At 34.6% G+C, this 23530-nt stretch overlaps 1 protein-coding gene across 12 annotated transcripts in view; it reads right to left on the bottom strand.

Moving 5' to 3' along the window:
* Positions 1 to 4507: 4507 nt before the first annotated feature.
* The window catches only part of LOC149087897 (uncharacterized), an 84550-nt gene continuing 65527 nt past the window's right edge, over positions 4508 to 23530 (bottom strand). For 8 of the 12 annotated variants that reach the window (XM_089242384.1, XM_089242392.1, XM_089242398.1 and 5 more), the window contains 4 exons: positions 18356 to 18568; positions 13184 to 13529; positions 11480 to 11530; positions 5328 to 5670 (listed from right to left, as the gene is read on the bottom strand). In XM_089242384.1, the coding sequence (XP_089098510.1) occupies positions 5444 to 5670; positions 11480 to 11530; positions 13184 to 13529; positions 18356 to 18568 (837 nt within the window). In that variant the 3' untranslated portion in view covers positions 5328 to 5443. Of the gene's footprint in view, positions 5671 to 11479; positions 11531 to 13183; positions 13530 to 18355; positions 18569 to 23530 lie in introns of all 12 variants that reach the window. The other 4 variants (XM_089242413.1, XM_089242405.1, XM_089242428.1 and 1 more) reach the window with 3 other exon arrangements.

Genomic DNA, 23530 nt, shown 5'->3' with positions numbered 1-23530 from the left:
TGGTGAATTGAATTTGAGCATTTATCTCACATTTGTCCCATTCAAATTATAAAATCAGACAGACTGTCATTTTTACTATATCATATCTTTCATTTCCAAGCCCATATTCAGGATTAACATCAAACTCCAGGCCGAATTTCACACATTCTGATTTCTAAATTCAACTTTTCAAAATTGTGTTCTAGCAAAATTATATGAAGCGAGGGATACCTGAACCTTAAATTTGATGGAAAATTCCAGTCTCATTTGACTTCCCAATCCATTCATAGAATATTTTAGGCTTTGGTGAATCTCTCAAGAAAGAATATTTCATGGTAACTTTAGTGGAAAGCCACAATTTTCACCGAAATTTCAAAGAATGCAGAATTGAAACACAGGACTATTTGTGGAGGAGACAAGTATCTAGAGCCCGGATATTTATGAATTTAATAATTATTTGTAATCTATTTCTATGATTTCCAAAAGAATATTGCTTGCTCAGTGAGTAAGCTATGGCCAAAATATGTATAAATAAATTATGTGATAATAAGCTTCACAAGAATTTTTCAATTCAATTACAAAGAAATTTCATAAAAAATGTTCCCAAGCAAATTAACTGCATCAAGTGCCATGGCTTGATAGAAATTTCAACATTATTACAAAACCATTTTTTTATATATTCTAAACTGACAGTCACATGCAAAATAAATTTAATAAACTTTCAGATACCAATTCTGTACCAGACTGTTCTCAAAATTATCTTTACACAAGCATGTCTTAATCAAATCAGTGCCAGATATACAAATGAGCAAAGATGCACTTGATATAGAAATGAAAAACGGAACAAAAGAAATTATATTTTGATTAAAAAAGTTTTTTAAAAAAATCATTCATAAACTCAAATCAACTGTGAATTGGCACTTCAAAGTGGAAGTTTTATAAGATTGGCAACGATATTGAATATAATTATTTTACTCCACTAAAAATGGCACGCAACAAATCAAATGTAATACACAATTTATGAGCAATTAATGAGCAACTTGATTATACATATATATATATAATTCACATTTTTGATCCTTGATAATCATGTAATGATGATTTTGATTGGAGTCCTTGATGAAAAACAGTTCCCATAATTCATAAGGTAACCTTAATTTCTTTTTTAAATCACAAGTTAAAAGCTTTCAATCGTTCCCTGCATTATAAATTTTAAATTTACGTGAACTGGGATTCATCTAGCAATTGCCACAATTCATTTACGGCACTGCTCATCTCTCATGAATGACAATCTAAAGATTTTGCTCACCCGCACTCCCCCCCCCCCTTCCAACTGAGTATTTCCTATATAGTCTGAATTTTAATTCACATTAAATACTCATTTAAAACACTCCCATACTCTGAAAAAATTGGTCCTCTTGAAGCTAATGCTTCATAACTATTTTTGGAGGTCTATCAGCAAAAAAAAAAATAGTTTGTTTATTAAATAGACAAATTTTGGGTTTACAATCTTTCTACTGTAGATTCTTATCAACCGGATCATCAGCAATAATCGACACAGAGCTGAGGCAATATATTTTCAAGACTTTTTTTTTTACTGAGATATGAAATACATTAATCTTGTCAGATAATGTATTTGAAGCACATCTACTACAAAACACTTGTCATTGGATATTTGAAGTCACTCTTTTATTTGAAATAAAGCATTTTCATATAGGTATAATCCACAACTTTCATCTACAACAGATATGATCAGATAAAAAGTTTTTTTGCTAGTAGAATGGAGAGGAGTCTAAGATTGAAAATCACTAAGCTTTTATCTGCTCTTTGGATAAATGAAAAAAAAAAATTGTGATTTAAGTAGAAGTGATTCCTCGCAAGATATTCAGTGAAATAAAAACCAAAATGTTGAAAACTAAATTGCAGTGTTTCAATGAATACAAATTTTTGAAAAATTAACTTCACTTTAGATGTGACAATTGGTGAAAAATGGATACAGAGCTCAATATTACTTTTTTTTAAAAAAAAAGGGGGAGGGGTATGGGAAAAGTCAGTAATTCAACTCAATTACACCTAAATGTGAACACAAATGTTTTCAATTCTAACTTATGAAGCACATAACACATATTTAAACAAGCGACTTGCCACAAAAAACTTGAATGAACAATGTTTACGGGGGCTTACTAATTTGTTTTTCCCTTGAATATTACAGAGATTCAGGTACAAATACAGTCACCAAAGGTAATAAGTGACTCTACATAAAAGATCTCGGAGTGAGTGAACAACTGAGTACTCATTATATCATTATAATTCTTAGAGAACTTGCATAGAGGAAAAATGTATTGCACTCAATATATTGCTTGACATTGCATAGTTGTATAAGGTTTTTTTTTTTTTAATAATGTGTGTGTGAAGTTATTTTTCTACAAAGATAAATGTGAAAATAAAGTATACCTTACACTTTTATATATTTGATGTTTTGACATCAAAAAATATTAACACACATAAATATCTTTTTTAATATTAGGAAGTGATATAATTATCCTTCGCATCAGAGCCAGCTGAAATGCTAAAAATTATTGATAGGCTTCAGAATTACATTCAATATGTGTTATACGTACACACAGTGCCTATCATAAACATAAATAAATAAATATGAATTTTGAAGGAGGAAAAATAGTGCAAATGAAGAAACATGTGTAAATTATAAATTCACACGATCAATAATTGGTCAACATTAAAGTTATAAGTTGACTTTTATAATTCAAATAAAGTGAAATTCCTCACTCATTTCATACATTTAAAAAAATGTAGTTTCTCCGCTTGAAAAGACTTCCCATTGACAGAATCAAATTACTCATTAGTTGCTAGGAATATGGACTACAGTATACTTGAATGTATCAAGAAGTTCATCAAAAGTTTATATAGTATTAAAAATTCTGCAGTGCAAGTAGATAAAAGTATTTAGTTTTTCATTTACCATATAAATTTATTTATAACAAAAGCAGTGAGTGAAAGGTATCGAAATACGGAAACATTAGTGTCAATGCTTAAATATATATTGATATATATTTATACATATATATATATATGTATTTATATGTATGACAAAAAAATTACAATTAATTACAGTTACATTGAAGATAGATATAAAAAAAATTCTTACAAGCATCATTTTCTTTCAATTTTTAATGCGCAACAATTGCTATTTTTATTATTTCAGACACATTGTTTCAAAGACACAGAGAAAAAGATACCGATACAATTGAGAGACGTGGAAGAAACATACTTGCAAATATTTGAATAAGGTCTGCTACATGAACAGGAGGGAATCACACGTGTTACACACGAAGCATATTGCACTGACGGTATTTTGTAGCACAAATATTCATAATGAAGGGGCACCTAACAAAATCATCATTTATCATTACTTTTACAGTCAAATCTCGATAATTCGAATGTGAAGCAGCCGACAAATAACTTCAAATTATTGTTAATTCGACCTGCCGGAAAGTATTTCCGAAGTAGTAAAAAAAAATTTTTTATAACAGTGCCATTTATGAATATTCGTAAAAATATCATAACTATTGGAGCTGAAAAAATTAACAAGGATGATTATTATAATGTCTAATTGTTTGAATAAGAAAATTGAAAAAACAAAAAACACATGGACATATGTATTATGAATAAAGACGTAAGCATAATATTCATATAAATGAAACTCATGAATACATAGAGAAAGCAAAACTTTCTATAAAAAATTTAGAAATTTTTGATTGCCTCTCATTTTATTCATGTTTGCAGAGAATCTTGTATGAATAATTTTTTTTAAGGTTGCTGATAAGGTATTTAGAGGGTGGCTTCCCTTTTCAATAAAAAACTTTTTCTAGAGAATCTGATTTCTTTCCATTTCATTGATAACTTGTTTTTTTCTTTCAAATCTAAAGCTTTCAACTTTTGCTTTGAATTTTTTGAAAAATTTATGCACAATCAAAATTAGTACTGATGTTTGAACACTGAATTCCCTCGCTGAAATAAGAACTTGCTGAACTGGGTGAAAGCGAAATGACGATTTCAACAAGACCAGGCGAGAGCAACAAATGATTTGCAAGTACAGATGACCAAGTTCATTGTTATCGGTCAGTGACAACAGAAAAAGATTGGTACTGCAGTGAATTCCACGCAGGGGTTAGTGCACCAACCTCTCGGCGAGTATAAAAAGGCTGCTGGGGTTGGAATCTGCAATAAATTTGAGATCCTGTCTAATTAGTCCTCGTGTACAGAAAATGAAAGTGGTGCAACAAAAAATCATCAAATGATCACTGGGAGGATGAATGCAATTTTTTTTACCACATCTTATGCCTAAAAAGTTTGACTAAAGGAACAATTTTAACACTAAAATAATATTGAAGGTTCTAAAAGTTGCGAGAAAACTTCAACTCAAACATATATTCAGCTTAGAATTCGAGTTTATCAAGAATTGACTGTATTTCAATATCATTCACATAATATATTTTTTCCTCATTTTATGGATGAGAATTATTTTTGTTTTTGGGGTATAAAATCCTCAAGGTATTTTCAATCATAAAATTTTTGAGTTGAGCCAAGCCAGCTTTTGGAAATTTATATGAAGAGAACTTCATGTATACATACATATATTTGTATTGTGGTAGCGATATCAAATAGAGGAAAAGTGAAATATTTGTTTATCTGAATCCAACATTTCTCAAATGTAATGACAGTGATAAATAATAAATATCAAGCAGTATGGTTTTTTTTAATGACAGAGAAGGAGGCTTCTACTTTACATGATAAAAATCTACTTTATAATGTAAAATCACCAGGTTATGCTTGGATTCAGCAAGGAAGAGACATACAGACAAATTTGCATAATATGACATCAGAAAAATAATATGTTACAGAAACATCAACAAAAAAGGGTACATTATATTTTGAGTGCAATGAAAAAACTTGGTTTGTAGGTACCAATGAGGCACGATATAATCTTGCACGAGATACATATTAAAAACATCCATATATACCCAGGAAAATTTACAGTTCTTGATTTTTTTGTTTTCCTAATACTGCAATGCATCTGGCACTTCAAGACTGCTAATAATGCAGTTCAATGGATGTTTTGACAACTAACCAATATTACAGATATGTACAAATAGATCACTCGCCACTCAATATAAGTGACTGGCTCAACAAACAATGGATATTGTTAAAGGCTAAGCCGCATCAGAATGATCAACAACGTCGTGATTCTTATGCACAGTTTTATTAAAACTTACTTTTTTTTGTCAAGTGTCCCTGAATATAAATCATGTTTTGAACCATTTACAAATGGAAAAGTCCCATTTTTTTTCTCCCATCAATCAATCCTTATACAAATTCTCACTCTCTTGGCTAGCTTATCTCATTTAGACAACATGGTGCTACACATGCACCCATTAAGCCATTACTACGACCTTTCTTGTTGTTGATAAGACTTGTCCGTAGATGGATCACTTATTACAGGAATATCGGTATCTGTTAAGATCTGTAAACCATCGAAATCTATAGGTCCTAAGCCAACTGGCAGAGTTTCATCTTGTCCGAAAAACTCTGCATCGAAAGTGTCACACATGCTAGATATTGCACATCCCAATTCTTTAGCAAAATCTTGCCTCATGATTGGTTCATCAGCGCCTGCAATGAAAAAGAAAAAAAAACATGAACATTCAAATATTTGGAATATTATAAATTCCAATTTTTTTCAAATTCAACATTTTCTACTGAAAACAAGTAATTGAACAAGTGCTGCAATGTACAATCTGATACATATAGCACAAGTGCTTCGAACATAAAGATATTTTCAACTTGGTGATAAAAAATGACAACAAAATCTGTTTCTATCATGTGTCAGATCTCATCAGATATGTCTTTTACTTGTGCATTTGTTCACCCACAGGAAACCAAAAAATGTAACCTAAATTTTTTTAAATAAAATCATCAGGGTGAGACCATATCCTCACTCTCGTGCCAAAAGCATGAATGTGCAAATTCTTTAAAATAAAAAGAACGCGGGGAAATGACATTTGAATATTTACTCTCCTAAAATGTTTTGTAACATATGTTTCAATAGGGACACATTTGCATATCTAGCAAAACTTAGATAGCTACAGTCAAACTTTTTTAACGTAAACCTACTTAACATGAAACTCTGGTTAACATGAAATGAGTTCTTGGTCCCATCATTCTCTACGGGGATACAATACCAAACATATGCTTAACACGAATCTTTTTAAATGGAAGATTACTTAATGTGAAAGGATTTGTCAACCTGAATAAAAAAATATGCTTTGTAGAAAAATTCCAGGAAGGTAAGGGTTGGGTGAATGTAGTTAATACACTAGACAAAAGACGACACGACCTTGGCTGTTATTCAGGAGAGAGCCTGCTCCTTAGTGTGTGGGTGAGGAGTGGTGCGCCCACTCTTATCTCTGAGACAGCTCATTGTTGTTTTGTTTTCAAAAGCTGTAGCAATGATTTAAGACTATAGATGGCATTGTGGTGCTGACTTTCGTCTCACAGGAAGGAAAAAAGGCTGTTCACACACTTTTTCTTCATGTTGTACGAAGTTGGCAGTCAAACGTCATGCCATGTATCGTCTTTAATTTTTATTCATGTGATTGTTTGATGCTGTGATTGTTTAAAATTTGCTGCCTCATCCTTTGCCTTTTTGTGTCATGCTATCATACTGTGCACATGCTGTGAATCATTAGATGCTTGTCCATTCACCATGAGTTGCAAGCAGAAGTCAGTTCCTCTTGAGGTTCTTTGACAAGAAACTGACTAATCTGTTTTTGCTGATAAATAGCTATCGTTAGCAAAAAAAGCTATGCTCCCAAAGATTTTCAATGCTGATGAGACAGGTTTATTTCTTAAAGCTCTGCCAAACATTAACCTTAGAAAATGAAGACTGTTCCGGAGAAAAACGGAGTCAGGAGAGAATTACTGTTCTTGTCAGTTGCAATATGGATGATTCTGAAAAGTTACCTCTGTTGGTCACAGAAAAATATCAAACACCCCACTGTTTCAAGCATGTGAAAACTTTACCGGTGACCTACACATTTAGCAGAAAAGCCTGGATCAACCAAGATGAGAAATTTTCATCTCATGGTTGAAAGATATAGACCAAAGAAAAACTAAAAATATGCTCGATTCTAGACAACTGCAGTGAGCATCGTGAAATGTCAAGATTCAAAGCGTCTTTTGAATGAAGTGCGTCTTTTTGTCTCTGAATTCAACAACAAAATTACACATTTGCGATCAGACTCATCGGATCATCCGATATTTAAAGATGCACTACCAAAGAGGAATCATGCAGAAAATGATTCAATGTTTTGACATCAAAACCAGCTTTTCTGTGAATTTGTAAGAAATGATGACACTGCTTAGAAGTGCATTGAATTCTGTCACTTCTGTGACAACAAAGAACTGCTTCCAGCAGGATGGATTAACTTATATGAAAACAAATGCTGTTGAAAATGAAATTGAAGCACAAGAACCATCTCTTACTGAAGAAACTGAAAATCGCAGAATTTCTGGGGGCAGATCAATTTTAAGAATATGTTGAAGCCTATGAAAACATTCAAACTGTTGATATGTTTCCAGACAGACAGTGGCATTATCACTGCATTTAACTAAGGACCAAGATCTCAGTTAATCATATGGTAGACTAGAAGCCAACTTTTGAACTGATATTTCGAAAAATCAAGCTTCAGAAGCTTCGAAAACACTTAGGAACTTTTTAATGGATCAAGAGAACGCTTTCTCCATTCTGAACTATTTGGATGAAATTTAAAAGTTTCTGCTACTTGTGTACTACAAAGAAAATACAGCAGCTGTCTATCTGTCTATCACTAACTTTTTCAAACAATTATTGAATGCTGCTGGTATGTAAATTCTTAAAATTGTTTTAAAAATTGTAAAATTAAGAGTTCTTTTTTACAGCAAAAAGAACTTGATGATCAATTCAGTGTATTATATTTATATAAATTCACACTGTATTAAATTTCAGACTAACGCAAATAGAATATCCAAAAGACATTTTCTGTCATGCTTATCGGTTAACGTAAAACATTTTGACGGAACCTTAAGTTTCATGTCAATGAGGTTCAGCTGTATATGAGGGATCAAATTAGCTGATAAAATAAAAGTCAAAATTTGTTCATGTTTCTGCCGTGAGGGAGATGATGTTTAGGTAAAGTCCAACTTTGTTAACCATTTAATTGCATAAAAAATTCATTTAACATTATTTCACAAAACATTATTTCATTAATTAATTAAAACATTTACTCATTATCTCACACCTCAATATGTAGTAAATTGTTCATGTCGATAGACCAGAGCTGTGCTCGGTAGCCTAAAATAACTGGTTTCCTGAAAAAACAAGATCCAAGTGAAGAAATTCCAGAGGTTGGCAAATATGTTTAGAGGATATATTAAATTTGCTTCAAGTAGGCAGCCTTAATTTCTTAATCTATTCTTATATTTGTTAACTTCTAATAAATAGGTGTAGGTAGGGGTGTGTGTGTGTGTAAAATGAATGAATTTCCAGCATCAATTATTATTGTGCAGAGTAAATCCAACCTATTTTCTGCCAAATAAAACGGGGTGATAGCGAGCCCAAGTGGATCATAGAACACCCCACTAATCCTATCCTACCTCAAACCGTTTTTGAGTTATGGTGGATAATCAATTATGGGGGGAAAAATGTGTGAAGTCTGAAAACCCCAGATTTTTAAAGTTTATGAGAGACCTACACACGCAAACTAAGCACATATTTGAAAAGCACAGAAAAAATCCTATAAAGTCACACCAATTGCATTGAAATAGCTGGATTTAATGGCGAGCTACAGACACTGAAAGATTGGTGAAGTTCAAAACCAAATTGTCACCAAAATATTTAATTACTAATTCTGCAAACATTCTTCTAGCTACAATTGCTCAAATTGGCCAAAAACTTGTACATTCCACCAGCTTTCAAAAGAGCCTAGAATAAAACAAATTGGTCACCTAGTTTAAGAGAAATTTAGCCGTTTGTTTGCAATACAACACTGAAATCTGCAATCCTCAAAGTAATTTTAGTAGGTTTTAGCGACAATTGGATTTTTCCCTTCATCGATCTCTCTCAGCACTTGTAGCTTGCCATTAAATACAGATACTCCTGTAGATAGAGGTAGTGTCACCTCATAGGATTTTTAGTGCAAAATCAAATTGTTGCCAAAATCTGTAACAGCCAAATCTGAATTTCCGTCAAATATCTGATACACACTCTGATTTCAGTGATATACTGCAAGCAAAACTAAATTTCTACTCAACCAGAAAACCAATATGGTTTATTGTAAGCTCTATCGGAAGCTGGTGGAATGGACAAGTTTTTGGCAAATTTGATCGATTGTAGCTAGAAGGGTGTTTGCAGAATTGGTAATTAAAAATTTGGCAACAATTTGAATTTTAACTTTGCCAATCTTTCAGCACTTGTAGCTCGCCATTAAAACCAGATAGTTCAATGAAATTGGTGTCACTTTAGAGCATTTTTCTGTCCTTCCCTAATGTGTGCTTAGTTTGCATGTAGCTCTTTCATAAACTTTACAAGTTATATTTTTTCGAACTTGACACATTTTTTTTCCATAATCGATTATCCATCACAACTCCAGAACGGTTTAAGATAGGACAAGGTTGGTGGGGTGTTTCATGAACCACTTGGGCTCATTTATCAACCCCTTTAAATTGGCAGAATAGGTCATATTCACCCTGTATAATTACCAATCTTACATTTGTTATATATGGTTAGCACTTGGAAACATTTGGTTAAAATTTGATCAATCTATTAAAATTTTTAATTAACCAGTAAAACAATGTACAATTCCTAGCCCTACCAAGATCATGTCATTTATATCTAATTGTTACTTCGAAAAAGGGTGCATTGATCATGATTTCTCGATGATACTCAATTACTAATGATAAAATAAATTTACTGAACTAAAATCTTCTGCAATTCAAATTCTTTTTCATAGGAGCACATTTGCAACATACAGAGTCTGGCAAAGAATATCATAATAGATATGCAGTCAATTCATCTGGTGTATCAAAAAGGTGAATTCAATTTCGGAGTTGAAATTGACATTTAAATGGAAAGATTATAAAATGATTTCCTTTATGAACAAATTCCTCATAGACAACAATAAAAGCCAAAATACAGTAGAAGTCATGTACAGCTTATAAAGAGTAATTTGCAAGTGATTGTCAAAAAGCAACATCATCAAAATTCATTAACCCTAGAATACTAAATTTTTTCGTAGGCTTTACTAATATACATATGGGGCATGTGACTTCGTGCTTTCATCACTGGCACGTGATTAACAGATAACTGTCATTGTTCACTCCCAGTTCACTATTTGATCTAGATTTATAGTTTAAATTTGTTTTAGAACAACTAGACAAGTCTTGCTAAAGAAAAACCTTCAAATTAGCAGAGATGTTAATGAGTTCATAAAGACCATGGAAATGAGCAATAATAAATGATAATCAGTGAGAATTTTAATTGTTTGGTTTTGTCAGCTGAATCATGTTGGAAACAGGGATTCCAATGACATCCAAAGACATTTTAGACAATTAACTGCTGTACAGCCAAAAATCAATTTCATGATTGAATCCTGTTCATTTGCAATATAAGAGGAAAATATGAGAATGCAAATATGAGAATGAAATTATCCAAAAGCCTACATTACAATGCAGAAAAAAGCAGGACTGCTTGACAATTTATTACCTGAGAGAACAAAAGAAAAATCAAAATATGCTCATAACAAGAAGTCAGTTCGAATTAAAATTTTTCGCACAATTGTAAATCATTTTTATAGACTTTTGCTGTATATTATAAAATTAAAAGATTATAAAAGCAAAAAAAACAAGTTCCGTGAAATGGCATGACCTTGCTTGTTTCCATAACTAAAGCTTTGTGAAACTGTTTCATCTAATTATGATTTTTGCATCCATATAATTATGTTGTCAAAATACGAGAAGCAGGTAACATTAAGGCGAAACAAACAAGTATTCATAAAGGACATTAAAAAAATTGGATGTGAAAATAAAGCAGTTTCAAAGTCGAATCTACACAAGGGTAGGAAACATTCCCAAAATTATGCAGACACATCATTACACAGCATCCCAAATAATAGGAGTAGCAAACACATTTTCACAATTCATGATTTTTCTTTTTTTTGGAATATAATGCATGCTAATATTTAATATACTATATAACTCTGCAGAACGCCACACAAGCCAGTTTGTTGCGGACGTTAGACAACAATGAATAGAAGCTAAAGCTAATGAAAAATATTAGTGTTTCCAATATATGTATTTTTTTCTGTTTTGGCAAGCCTTCTATAAGCAGCTACGGTGCATTAGATTTTTTCACTCGAACAATACACACTGAAAGAAAATAACTCACAAGTGTACTGTCTCCCACGAAAATGACAATCCTGAAAGCTTGTACCATCTCCTGAAAAGCAAATATGAGAAGTCTCTGGTACAAAAATTAAATGTGGGGACAAAAAAAAAGATTCAATGTTCCATAGAAGCTTAAGTGGATGTTTTTGGCTACTTACTCTTGCTTAATTAAAGTACTAACAGTTTAAGAAGCAAGCAGTTTATTAATTATTATTATTATTATAGCTTCCCATTAACCACAATGCCCGTGTTTATATGTACATATAACTGAACAAGCTACCCACTAAGCAGAATATACCAAAAACAGTGACTTATGTCATAGAAAAATTTCTGGAGTAATTTTTTTACTCCATAGAGACTCCATTATAAGACCGGGAAAAGTGAGAAACACTAATATATGAAATTATTAATGTAGAGCATTCACAGTCAGCTGAGGGCTCATTGCAGAACAATGCAAACATTCTGCTTTAGAGCAAGTTACACTCTCTCATAAAATCAGAGTGTGGAAAATCGAAATATATTTTTTTATACTTCCAGTGAAATATGGTAACGCTTCTTACAATTTCTGGATATTTGTCTTTTTAATGTCTTGTGTTTTGCCTGTTTTAATCAGCAGCTTATATAGAGTTATACTACATATTCAATTCTTAAGTGAAATAACAATCCAAACAAATCATAATTATAATAATGATTTGTTTTGCAAATGCACTGAAAATCAATCAACTTGGAATAACACAGGACCAAATAAAAGGTGGTGGTCTTCATTAAACTTTTTATTTGATGTTAAAACATGAAATTATTATTTCTAATTCCTTAATTATAAACTCAGTAAGATTATCTGGGCTTATATGTTTACATACAGCAAAACCTGCATAGGAGAATCACCTCCATTCCACAGCCAAACTTTCTTCACGACCAGTTTTTATTGGAATGAAGAGTAAGCTCTGTAGACATAACATTAAAGTCAAATTTGTTATGGATAAATTTTCCCTCATTATTTTCTCCTAATATTAGTTAGCATATTTTATTTGAACAAAAAAAATTCTGCCTATTTTATAGTGATAAAACTGGCCAATCCTCAAAAGTGGCCAGCCTCTTTGCATATTGGACAGATTTTAGAAACTAATAAATGCACTAAGTAGCCAACCAGTTACTGGCAAAGTTATTACTTTGTAAAGAGCCTAGACTTAGGAACATTAACAATGATGTAAACGGCAGAGTTCTGCCAACAGATTTATCCCATTGCTGAAATCTCTTTCAGCCTGACTGTAGCGAATCGCAATTAGGTGGCAGATCCAAAGTGGGACATGCATCGTAACACACATATATTTTTTAATTCATTTCAATGAATGAAATGAATTAAAAAGATATATGTGCTTTAAATTAAATAAAACAACTTTCACGGACAGCTACTGTATATACAGAGTGCCATGAAACGTTGGCCCTGACAAAGGTTTCTCAAAGAAATTCTTTGTTAAACTATCCTGTGGAGCCACAGATAAGCATTGATTAGGGAAAGGGGCACAGCAAGTGGGAAAATTTTGAGAACCCCTGAATCACTCTATAACTACAAAATTTGCATGCCTTTGATACTAAGATAATTGAAAATCTCGATCATTTGGTAGCGATCACCTTTACATAACAAACAAATGAGTGTCAATGATTCCATTGCAAGAATTAAAAAAATAATGAAAAATATATTTACCAGTGAGAATGATATCTGGAATACTAGTAGGAGTTTGTGGTGTCTGAGGTGTTGTCTGATGACTCGAAGACATAACTCCAGACTTTGTAAACAATGTTGGAGACTGAAGTTGTGGATCTGTGCCCAAGGTGTAATACATAGTATTATCGATTTCAGTGTTCGAGTTCACAATAGTCTGTGGTTGAGTTACGAAATTGAGTCCTGCTGATACAGCAACTCCCAAGTCACTGTCATTAAGAGGAGGGCCAATACCCCCTCCTCTATCAAGAGTAGCTAAGAACATAGCAACATTGTTGTGAGAGTCTACATTAGTAGTAGTTGTGCATACTGTGCTTGTGTCAGGCATCTAAACATAAAATCATTTTTCAATGTTAAAATAAAAACATAGTTTTATGGCAAAATTAATAAAATTTATAGACTCATAACCATAAAATTTGTGTGTGGATATCACCTAAATTTTCTTTTTTCTGATTTTTTCAGCCCTGATCATGCCAACTATAGTGAAACCTCTCAAAAATGAAAATCTATGTATCTTAAGATATACCAAAATTATTTCTTAATATCAGACAAAACAGCAAATTATGAAAAGCAGCACTTAAAAAGTATAGGAATGTATGAATATTTAGCACACAAATATATTCATGGGTGTATGAATATTTAGCACACAAATATATTCATGGGTGTATGAATATTTAGCACACAAATATATTCATGGGTGTATGAATATTTAGCCGTTTCAAGTTAATAAGCATTTTCATAACAAAATATGCATTACACTATTCACACAACAGATAATAAAACTTTTGAATTCAGCTTGAAGAACATTGCCCAAATATAAATGTCAGGTCTATCTTCATAAATAAGGTATGCCTAATCTATTAAAAATCACTGCAGGGTCATTAATGCCAAAGTAAGGAAATTACATGATGTAACTTGGTAAATGAAGCAAGATGTGGAGGAGAAAACATCAATACAGACAAGAACTACAGAGTTGTAAAGCATTTTTGGATTGTGAAGAACTGACACTAAGAAAAAAAAAGACTGTCTTGAAGCAGAATATACTGAAAACTGCAATCTTCATTGCAGAACAATCTCAGAATTTTAAGAATTAGTGTAGAACACTACTTTTACTTTTAAAAAGAGCATTTAAGTAGGTGATTAGAGAAAGTAAAAAGGAAGTTCGGACATGCCAACATTGGCTTAAAGCTCGCGAGTAGTGATGAATGTTCAGCTCTGCCATGAGGGGGGACAACTTAATCATAGTACAATAATAAAAAAAATTGCTCAAAAATTCAATTTTTTTTTAATTTTAATTCAAAGTTCATTAAATATTGTGGCACTGATGTGCCACTAGAACCTAGAGGGCTCAGGCCACATGAGACTCCATCCCTCCTGAAGCAACGTTCTGAGTCATAGAGTCCCTTAATAATTCATGAATATTCAATGCAATCCCAACCTGCAAATACCCTTGTGGGCCATGTATATGGACGTCTAGCAACCTTAGACCTCCCTCCCCCCATCCCTGTTTCTTTCGTATCAGAGCTCCTACTGCATGTACGATGGAACATTCTTTTCGACACAAGTTCTGCAAGCTCAACCATGCAACTAGCTACTACTACTACTAAACCATACATATACCTCGTTCATATTCCTCTGTGGAACCTCTAACGAATTGGTACATGTTAGAATGTGTGTGCACTTGTAGTAAAACCATACGTGAAGTTTGTTTCTGTGTAATGCTTGTTATGTGTAGTGCTGCCATCTGCCACCAGTTTTTTCTAACTATGAAGAAGAACTATGAAGTGAAGTGATTGAATAATTGTATCTTTGTAGGCCTGTTGCTCTTTGTGGCGAAACTTTTCAATGGGAAGATAGGCTCGTGTAGCTCCGTACTTCATTGTGGCCGCCCGTAGAAACTACGGACAATCTGTAGCAGTTGGCAACTCTGGAAGTTGAATCAAGGTTGGCAGACAAAATTGGCACTCTGACCCAAAATCATTTTTCAAGTATGTCAACAAGGGATGTAAAGGATGGCCACCTCTTGATAGAAGGATCTAGGGTAGAGAGCAATGTAGGCATGTGTGATGCTTTCAATGACTTTTCGCATTGGTTTTTAATAGGGAAGATGATATCAAAAGTATGTGTGTGTCACGGCCGTGATAAAGTTCTCAATGATATTCAAGTGGAAAATGTAGAATTTCTAAAACTTTTAAAAAATGTATGTGCAAGCAAAGCACCGGTGAACAGGTGATATTTATCCTAGGGTCCTCAGAGAATGTGCTAAAGAACTATTGAACCAGTGATACAGAAGTGGTGTTACTGAGAGTGTCATCCTAGGGAATTTTCTGATTAGATAGGTGTGAAGAGTAGCATCTTTCAAAAAAGTGTCCTTGGGCACATACTTTTTCACTTTTTATCGATAAACTTGATTAGGGTATAGACAGGATTGTTAGCAAATTTGCAGATGACGTGAAGCTAATGGGGGAAGGGGGGGGGGTGTTAGTCTGGAATCCAAACAATAAGGAGATGCTTCAGACAAACTTGAACATGAATGCGGTATGGGCTAATGAATGAAGAATGACCTTTAACGTTGTTGACAAGTGCATGGTCACTCACTTTCAGAGAATAAGAGGTTTTCACGAATTTTGGATTCAAATTCTATATAAAAATTAATGTTAAAGTGATCTTTAGAAACATTTTAAGGATTTTTCATTAGTAAAAAGTGAAATTATATATAGGAATGCTTTCCCACTGCAGAGACTGTGCCATCGTGCAAGCATCACCAATTATGGCCAACCAGTAGGTTAAATTCCTTAGGTATCATATTATTCATTATACCCATCATATTATTCCCAAAAATCAAATCTCACGGACCAAAAAATCTGAGGTGGATTGAGAGGCTATCCATACTTAAAATTAGACAATAAGTATTCTTTATGGGCATTGTATAATATTTTATGATGTATATATATATTGTTTTTAATTGCATTTTTAATCGGGTTGCTGTATTTTTGAACTATATGACATCCATATTTGTTATGGGCATCTTTTTCTCAGCCACCTCATTGGGCATTTTGCCTGTTGTGGCATTGTATTTGTATTGTATTGTAAATGGAATACCTTACCTCCAGGGTCATGAATTCCAACACAACAGATATGTTTAAAAAAGAAATATGATAAACATATTGGGATAAATGGAGAAGCTATTCATATTTAGATAAGACTACCATAATCTTTTTTATGGGCAGTGTATCATGTAATATAAATTATTCATTTTTTCTTTCGTGATGCTTATATGTCATATTGGTTTATCATATCCTTATATTCGTGATTATGCTTTTATATTGGGTTGCTGTATTTTGGTTATATATACTTGACATCCATATTTTTATGGACATTTTTTTTTTTCAGTCACCTTGCAATTTGCCTGTTGTGGCCATTGCGCTTGTATTTAACTCACTAACATTGGAATTTTTACCACAGAACAGTGAAAGACGGGGGTCATATATCATTAGAAAGCCCTGGTCTCTGAGCTTTTTTATAGAGAGAAATTTTGAAGGAAAGACTTTCTTTCTTCGACTAGATTTTCTAATTTGAGGTGCAAACGTCATTTCATCTTACACAGGAGTTTGTGGTTCACATGTTTTCATAGAACAAGGACATGACCAAGCATTTGATAATTTCAAAATTTCACATGAAGCAAGTTTGTCTTAATGAGGTTTGATTGAATTTAAAAAAACTTGTTGGAAGGAAAAATGTTTCATCAAAGATAAGTAAGAAAAAGTTTTATGAATAGTCATGATAAATTGAGATAAACCCCTGAAGAGTTGCACCATATCACTATTATTGATTCAACTCTTACTTTCTCTTCCAATAATGTCAGATAACTATATATATATATATTTTTATATATTAATGGCAAATAATATTTTATTTATCACAAAAAATGAGTAACTTTGTCTGGTTTTAATTTATACAAAAATTGCCACGTTTTTAAGACAAATAAATTACACTGGTCGAATGGTCGACGCGTTTCGGCTCTTCAATGGAGAGCCGTCATCAGGACCTCGTGGTCAGAACTCACACGAATGAAGAGTGATGTTTACGTCTGGTCGTCCGAAGAGTTCGCCTTTGTATTTGCTGCGTCCGAGTGGTCTTTGGATGCGAATTGGGGAGCCATCTGTTGTAAAGTGTTGAAAGTTTTTTCACGACTGAGGTTAATAAAGCCTGTCCAAGCTGACGAAATAGGTGGTGTGTTTCTTCCATCATTAACGAGGAAATTCTGGCATGTTCTGATGAAGTATCCCTCGAGAAAATTCAATTCCGAATTGTGTGTTGCTTTTTTAAAAACAAATGCTTTGTCAAAATCAAAATGATGCGAATGTTGCCAGCAGTGTTGGGCAATAGCCGAATTATCCGTCCGTCCCCTCTCAACATGCTTTCGGTGTTCGAGAACTCGAATATTTAGATTTCTTCTAGTTTGGCCAATATATCCATTTTCACAATTCTTGCATGGGATGAAGTACATACCAGATTCTTTGGAGGGTGAGGTATCTACTTCATCCCATGCAAGAATTGTGAAAAATGGATATATTGGCCAAACTAGAAGAAATCTAAATATTCGAGTTCTCGAACACCGAAAGCATGTTGAGAGGGGACGGACGGATAATTCGGCTATTGCCCAACACTGCTGGCAACATTCACATCATTTTGATTTTGACAAAGCATTTGTTTTTAAAAAAGCAACACACAATTCGGAATTGAATTTTCTCGAGGGATACTTCATCAGAACATGCCAGAATTTCCTCGTTAATGATGGAAGAAACACACCACCTATTTCGTCAGCTTGGACAGGCTTTATTAACCTCAGTCGTGAAAAAACTTTCAACACTTTACAACAGATGGCTCCCCAATTCGCATCCAAAGACCACTCGGACGCAGCAAATACAAAGGCGAACTCTTCGGACGACCAGACGTAAACATCACTCTTCATTCGTGTGAGTTCTGACCACGAGGTCCTGATGACGGCTCTCCATTGAAGAGCCGAAACGCGTCGACCATTCGACCAGTGTAATTTATTTGTCTTAAAAACGTGGCAATTTTTGTATAAAATATTTTATTTACTTGAACAAATTTTAGAACTAATGATTATTATTCAAAGATGTATTATACCATTTTGAACTGCTCCAACTGATGTTGTAACGCACTGGCCTGGTTATGTTGTTGCACGTAATAGCTAGTGTCATTATATGTGCTATGATTTGAGGCAGGATTCGGACCTAAACCAGGTGAACTAGACGGTGAAAGATTCTGTGATACTGGCGATGTTGGTGCGCTGCAAGAACGGTCTGCTGGACTAGTACTTCGATAAGAGCCCATAGAAAGCTGATAAAGAATCAAGAAAAAAAAACAGTAAACTGCAAAGTTGTAAAATAACTAAAAATAGAACAAAAAAAATGTGTAAAAAAAGTCCACTTAATCAACTATAGTAAAACCTCTATTATCTGGCATTGGAACCATTCATTGGAAAATCAAAATATCTGGATAATCAAATAAGCATCAATTCTGTTGCAAGATTCCAAATAAACAGTTGAAGCATAAATTGTTATTTTGAGTTTGCAAATGCATCGAGCTCTCTCTCTCAAAAAAAAAGCCAGTCACACTAAGAAGAATAAAATTCTACACAAAACAAGTAACACAAAGAAAAAGAAAAGTGATAAGCTGTTTGTCTCAGACTTATAGTTCATTTTACATACAGTAAAATCCCTCTTTTGCAGGCACACATGGGAAAAAAATATTGTCCATAAGAGAGGGGTGACCTGAAAGGGGTTGTTATGGAAGAGTTTTTAAAAATATATAATTTTTTTTTGAACATAAAAGAGGGGTGACCAAATCTGGCAAGTGACTGTTAAGAGGGGGTTTCACTGCAATTACTATGAAATCACCATCTTATTTGTAGTCATATTTAAGTAGTACTTGTAAGTATGTATCATCAGTAAATAAAAAGTTAGAAAAATGGAAGGAAAAAAATTTTTTGTTATAAAATTATATTTGTAAAGCTTTCAACACACTTTCCATATATTGTACCGGATAATTTTCCACAAGCCTTTGAGGTTGCAAAACAAGAAGCGGTTCGACGGACAAACACAGATTTATTTACAGAACAGAAATTTACACGTATTTACAAGCTAATCAGAGAGTTAACAACTTTCTCGTAAAGTTTAAACACAACTGACTGTTCAACGAATCTTTCTATTCGAGCCTCTCTGAGCCTGCCATCTTGTGAGCGTCAGACTATTTATAACCCCGACAGAAACTTCGAGAAATAGAACATTGCACAAAATTCTATTTTACACTTTCCTAGTCGGCGGCGCCATTGTACGGAGGGGTTGGACCACTGTCTGGAGGGGCAGGACTTTCTAGAATGACCCTCTCCGATAACCGAAACCGGCATCAACCGATTTCGATATTTCCAAGAGCCATCAAACAAATCGCGCTATCTATCGCCTACAGATCACGTAACAATATTTTGCACAAACAGTTTGACAAGAAAACAATAGAAAAATTCAACTCCACTTAGGGCAGTGTTTCACAATTTACATCTCAGCTCCTAGGGAGTGTCGCCAATGTTTGTAAAGGACATTGCAGTGAGCTGTCTATATTGATGTGAGCCTATTCAATGTCATGAAGTAGTTCTTTCAAGACTATTCTGGGGAGCCAGGAATAAGGCAAGGGAGCCACAGCTGACAAATCACTGACTTCGAATAATTCCTATTATGTTGGAAAATTTTAGACTGAAATAAGAATTGAGCTACACGGTTTGATCTTCAAAAATAGTATTAGAGTACAGGTGGAGAATACAAAAAGTTATTCTTATTACCTTTCAGACACGGGGGGGGGGGGGCAAAAACTGAAACTTCCCACGATGTCTGCTGGCTACCAGCTCATATAATTTTTTAGTGACTTCTTAATAGAAGAGTTCAATGGGACCCTAAGTTAAACAGGAGCAAAAATAATTCTGTAGCATTCACCTTGCAACTTCATTTTGTTCTGGATTTAGGATAATTATTTATTTTGGAAATTTTGAAATTATTTTCCCATCTTAATATACAGGGTGGGCAAAAGTCTGTGAAAAGTTTAAAAATGCATAAAAACCGGAAAAAAAATAACTGAAATAAAAAATGGTTTACAGGGTTAGCATCGCTAGGTCACAGGAATTTTTTTAAGACAGCAAAAAACTCAAAAAACAGCTGATAGGTGGCGCTGACTGTAACGTATCGGGATCCGATCCCTCTACGTTAATGGTGGTCTTGTCGTTATGTGGGAAATTCCTTCTTATTTTAGACCCCAGGGACCTCTCAGTTACCGGAAACCACCCGAGGACCCACTGGCGAACCGGTAAGGGCCAGAGTGTTCGATTAGTTCGGCAGTCGGCGGGTGGGGTCTTTCGGCTGTCGAACGAGAACGGGCCAGAGGTCGGGCTACTGATGTCCCACATAAATTAATTCCCCTCATGACGACGATGCCGCTATTTTCGTGGAGGGGTTTGATCCAATATATGTATAGTTGGGCGAGGCTTAGCCCAGTTTAAATTATTTTTATCGAAGAACTTCCCGGGGGAGTTGTTGCAAGTCTCGTTGTGCGGATACGAAAATATAGTGTTGTACTCACTTATTTTCGGCGGGGGGCTGCAGACCTCCGTCGGAACAATTCATTTCATATTGTTATGTTGGTAATGTTTACATAATCGGGAGAGTCTGATCAGCTCTCCGGATTATGTCATGTTGCCAGATTCCAATGTAATTAAATTGTAATGTTTATAATAGTGACGCATGAATATGCAAATTCGATAAATTTGTTGAGGCGAAAAGGCCATGCGAGGACATGTGGTCCCAAACTTCTTGTAAAAGGGGAGTATAAATTCCTCCCTCTTTGTCTCTCACATTGCGTTCGTCTAATCTTGTTCTGTTCAACTGAAGCCCTCTAGTAGGACGGTTCACCGTCTTACTACCGTATCTATTGGCCTTAGGCTGAATTGTTAAAATGCAATAATCTACATTATTTGAATCCGTTTTCCGGCAGGTCCGGAATCAAAATATAAAACAATCTTCACAGTCAAAGTTCTTCATTGCTGATCGAGGTGGTCCGGCCCTCAACCGAGAGGCCCCCGGAGCTGATCAAGGTGGTTCGGCCCTCAACCGAGAGGCCCCCGGAGCTGATCAAGGTGGTTCGGCCCTCAACCGAGAGGCCCCCTGGAGCTGATCAAGGTGGTTCGGCCCTCAACCAAGAGGCCCCCCGGAGCTGAGCAAGGTGGTCCGGCCCTCAACCGAGAGGCCCCCAGGAACTGATCAAGGTGTTCCGGTTCTCAACTGAGAAAACTCCTCTGGTATTTACGGAAAAGCTAACAACATCGGATGTCCGATCGCTGCACAGGTTGACTGTTGTTGATCATCAATTGGTGAGCCAGTATCTTTACTGCTAACGTCAAATAGAGGGCTCCAAGATATACTAATCCATTGTTAAAATTAACTAACCCATATAATTGAATAAATAATAATATTTCATGCGAAAGTTTGTTTCTAATCATTTTCCACTTGTCGTTTGCCACTTTATTGCTGGATATTTCGAACCGGGCAAGCAACTCCCATAAGGGACGTTGCAATTTTGGGGGCTCGACCGGTTCTCAGTAAGTGTGGCAAACCGCGGGTGGAAAGTACTTTCGCTAAAAAAAAAATTTTTTTTGATATTTAACATTGATTTTAGAGATGAATTCTAATAATCATAGTACGCCTAGAAATTTAGGTGATGATGTTCGTGTACAAATTGAACCGGAACCAAGTGGTTCACAATCGAATAATGGTTCACAAATGAACTTTACTTATCCAACAATGTCAAATCCTTATAACGAGACGCATGTAATACTTCCCCCGGCATTACCTTTAAATCCCGCAAATGCTTTGGTTCCATTGACCCAACGCAGTGTTGGTAGTCTTATATTTTCGGGTAGTGGAGAAGACGTTAGAAGCTTTTTATTAAAATGTGAATCGTATTTTAATCTTTACAGTGTTCCTAATAAGATCGAGTTAGTTGTAAGCACGTTTGAAGGTCGTGCTCAGGCCTGGTGGCAAACGATAGGCAGGCACGAATGGGAAAAATGGGGCCCCCATAAATCGTGGGAAAGTTTCAAGGGCTTGTTATTACAAACCTTTTCAAGGTATCATACCAGGGTTGAATTAGCTCGTGCTTTATTCTCTGAAAAGTTTTCGACGGGCTCGTACCTTGATTTCGTATTACATAAGTTAGATCTTTTTCAGTCGTTCGATTTAACCGTTCCGGAGTCGGACAAAATTGAACTTATAATGTCACAATTACCCTATAATGTGAGAACATTTTTGGAAGTTAGGAAGCCTAATTCTTTGCAACAATTATTTGTAATGTTAGATCAATTTCTTGCAACGCGTGAAAATGTTCAAATTGAATCTCGTAAAAATTTTGAATCTTGTGAAAATTGTGTTGAGAAATTTCAACCTGAAGTTAGAAAAAATTGTGTGGGACCTACACAAAATGTAGTACAACCTTCAAGACGGCCTTTTAGGACAAATAAATTTTTTCGACAAGTTACCTGTTTTGGTTGTGGTCAAATCGGCCATATTGTAAAAAATTGTAAATCAAATGGGAATCAGGGAAACTAGACCTGGGATACATGAGAAGGGGTAGTGTATCCATGGGTAAAAAGACCCCTAGTAAAAAATTTAGTTTTCTTAATCCAGTTGTGAGAGTTAACAACAAGATTTTGACAGCAAAAATTGATACCGGTGCCGATTGTTCAGCGATCAGTTTCGATCTGGCTCGGCAGGTTGGTTCACCCACTAATCAAGTTAGACCCTATCACGGTGATAGATTTCAGTTGGCATCCGGTGAGTACTGTCAGCCTGTGGGGATTCTTCGGGCCCAAGTGGAGATACGAAACAGTGTCGTGCACACAGATCTGATAGTGCTCGCCAGGGTCCCATTTGGGATCTTGATCGGCAGTGATATTTTGAGTAAAACTGAAATTATAGTTGACTTCAAAAACTTTGAACTTAAAGGAGGATTGTTGTCGTATAAAGGAGATGTCGATCAGGTAAAAATGCAAAATTTAGTAAGTAAATCGGAATTTGATTCCGATCAGAAAAAAAGGTTGTTTGAATTGTTAAAACAATTTCCGAATTTGTTCAGAAACACTCCCGGTAGAACTCACGTTGCTGAGCATAAGATCGTGACTGACGGAAAACCGGTTTTTCGATCCCCTTTTTCTCTTCCGCGATGGAAAAAACAATTAGTAGAAGAGCAGGTGCAACAGATGCT

This window comes from Pholcus phalangioides, unplaced genomic scaffold (assembly GCF_987345545.1).
Source record: "Pholcus phalangioides strain wild (caught in Gottingen) unplaced genomic scaffold, Ppha-v1.0 ptg000003l_1, whole genome shotgun sequence".
Lineage (NCBI taxonomy): Eukaryota > Metazoa > Arthropoda > Arachnida > Araneae > Pholcidae > Pholcus > Pholcus phalangioides.
Note: the sequence above shows the minus strand (reverse complement) of the source record. Positions and strands in the feature narration are given on the sequence as shown.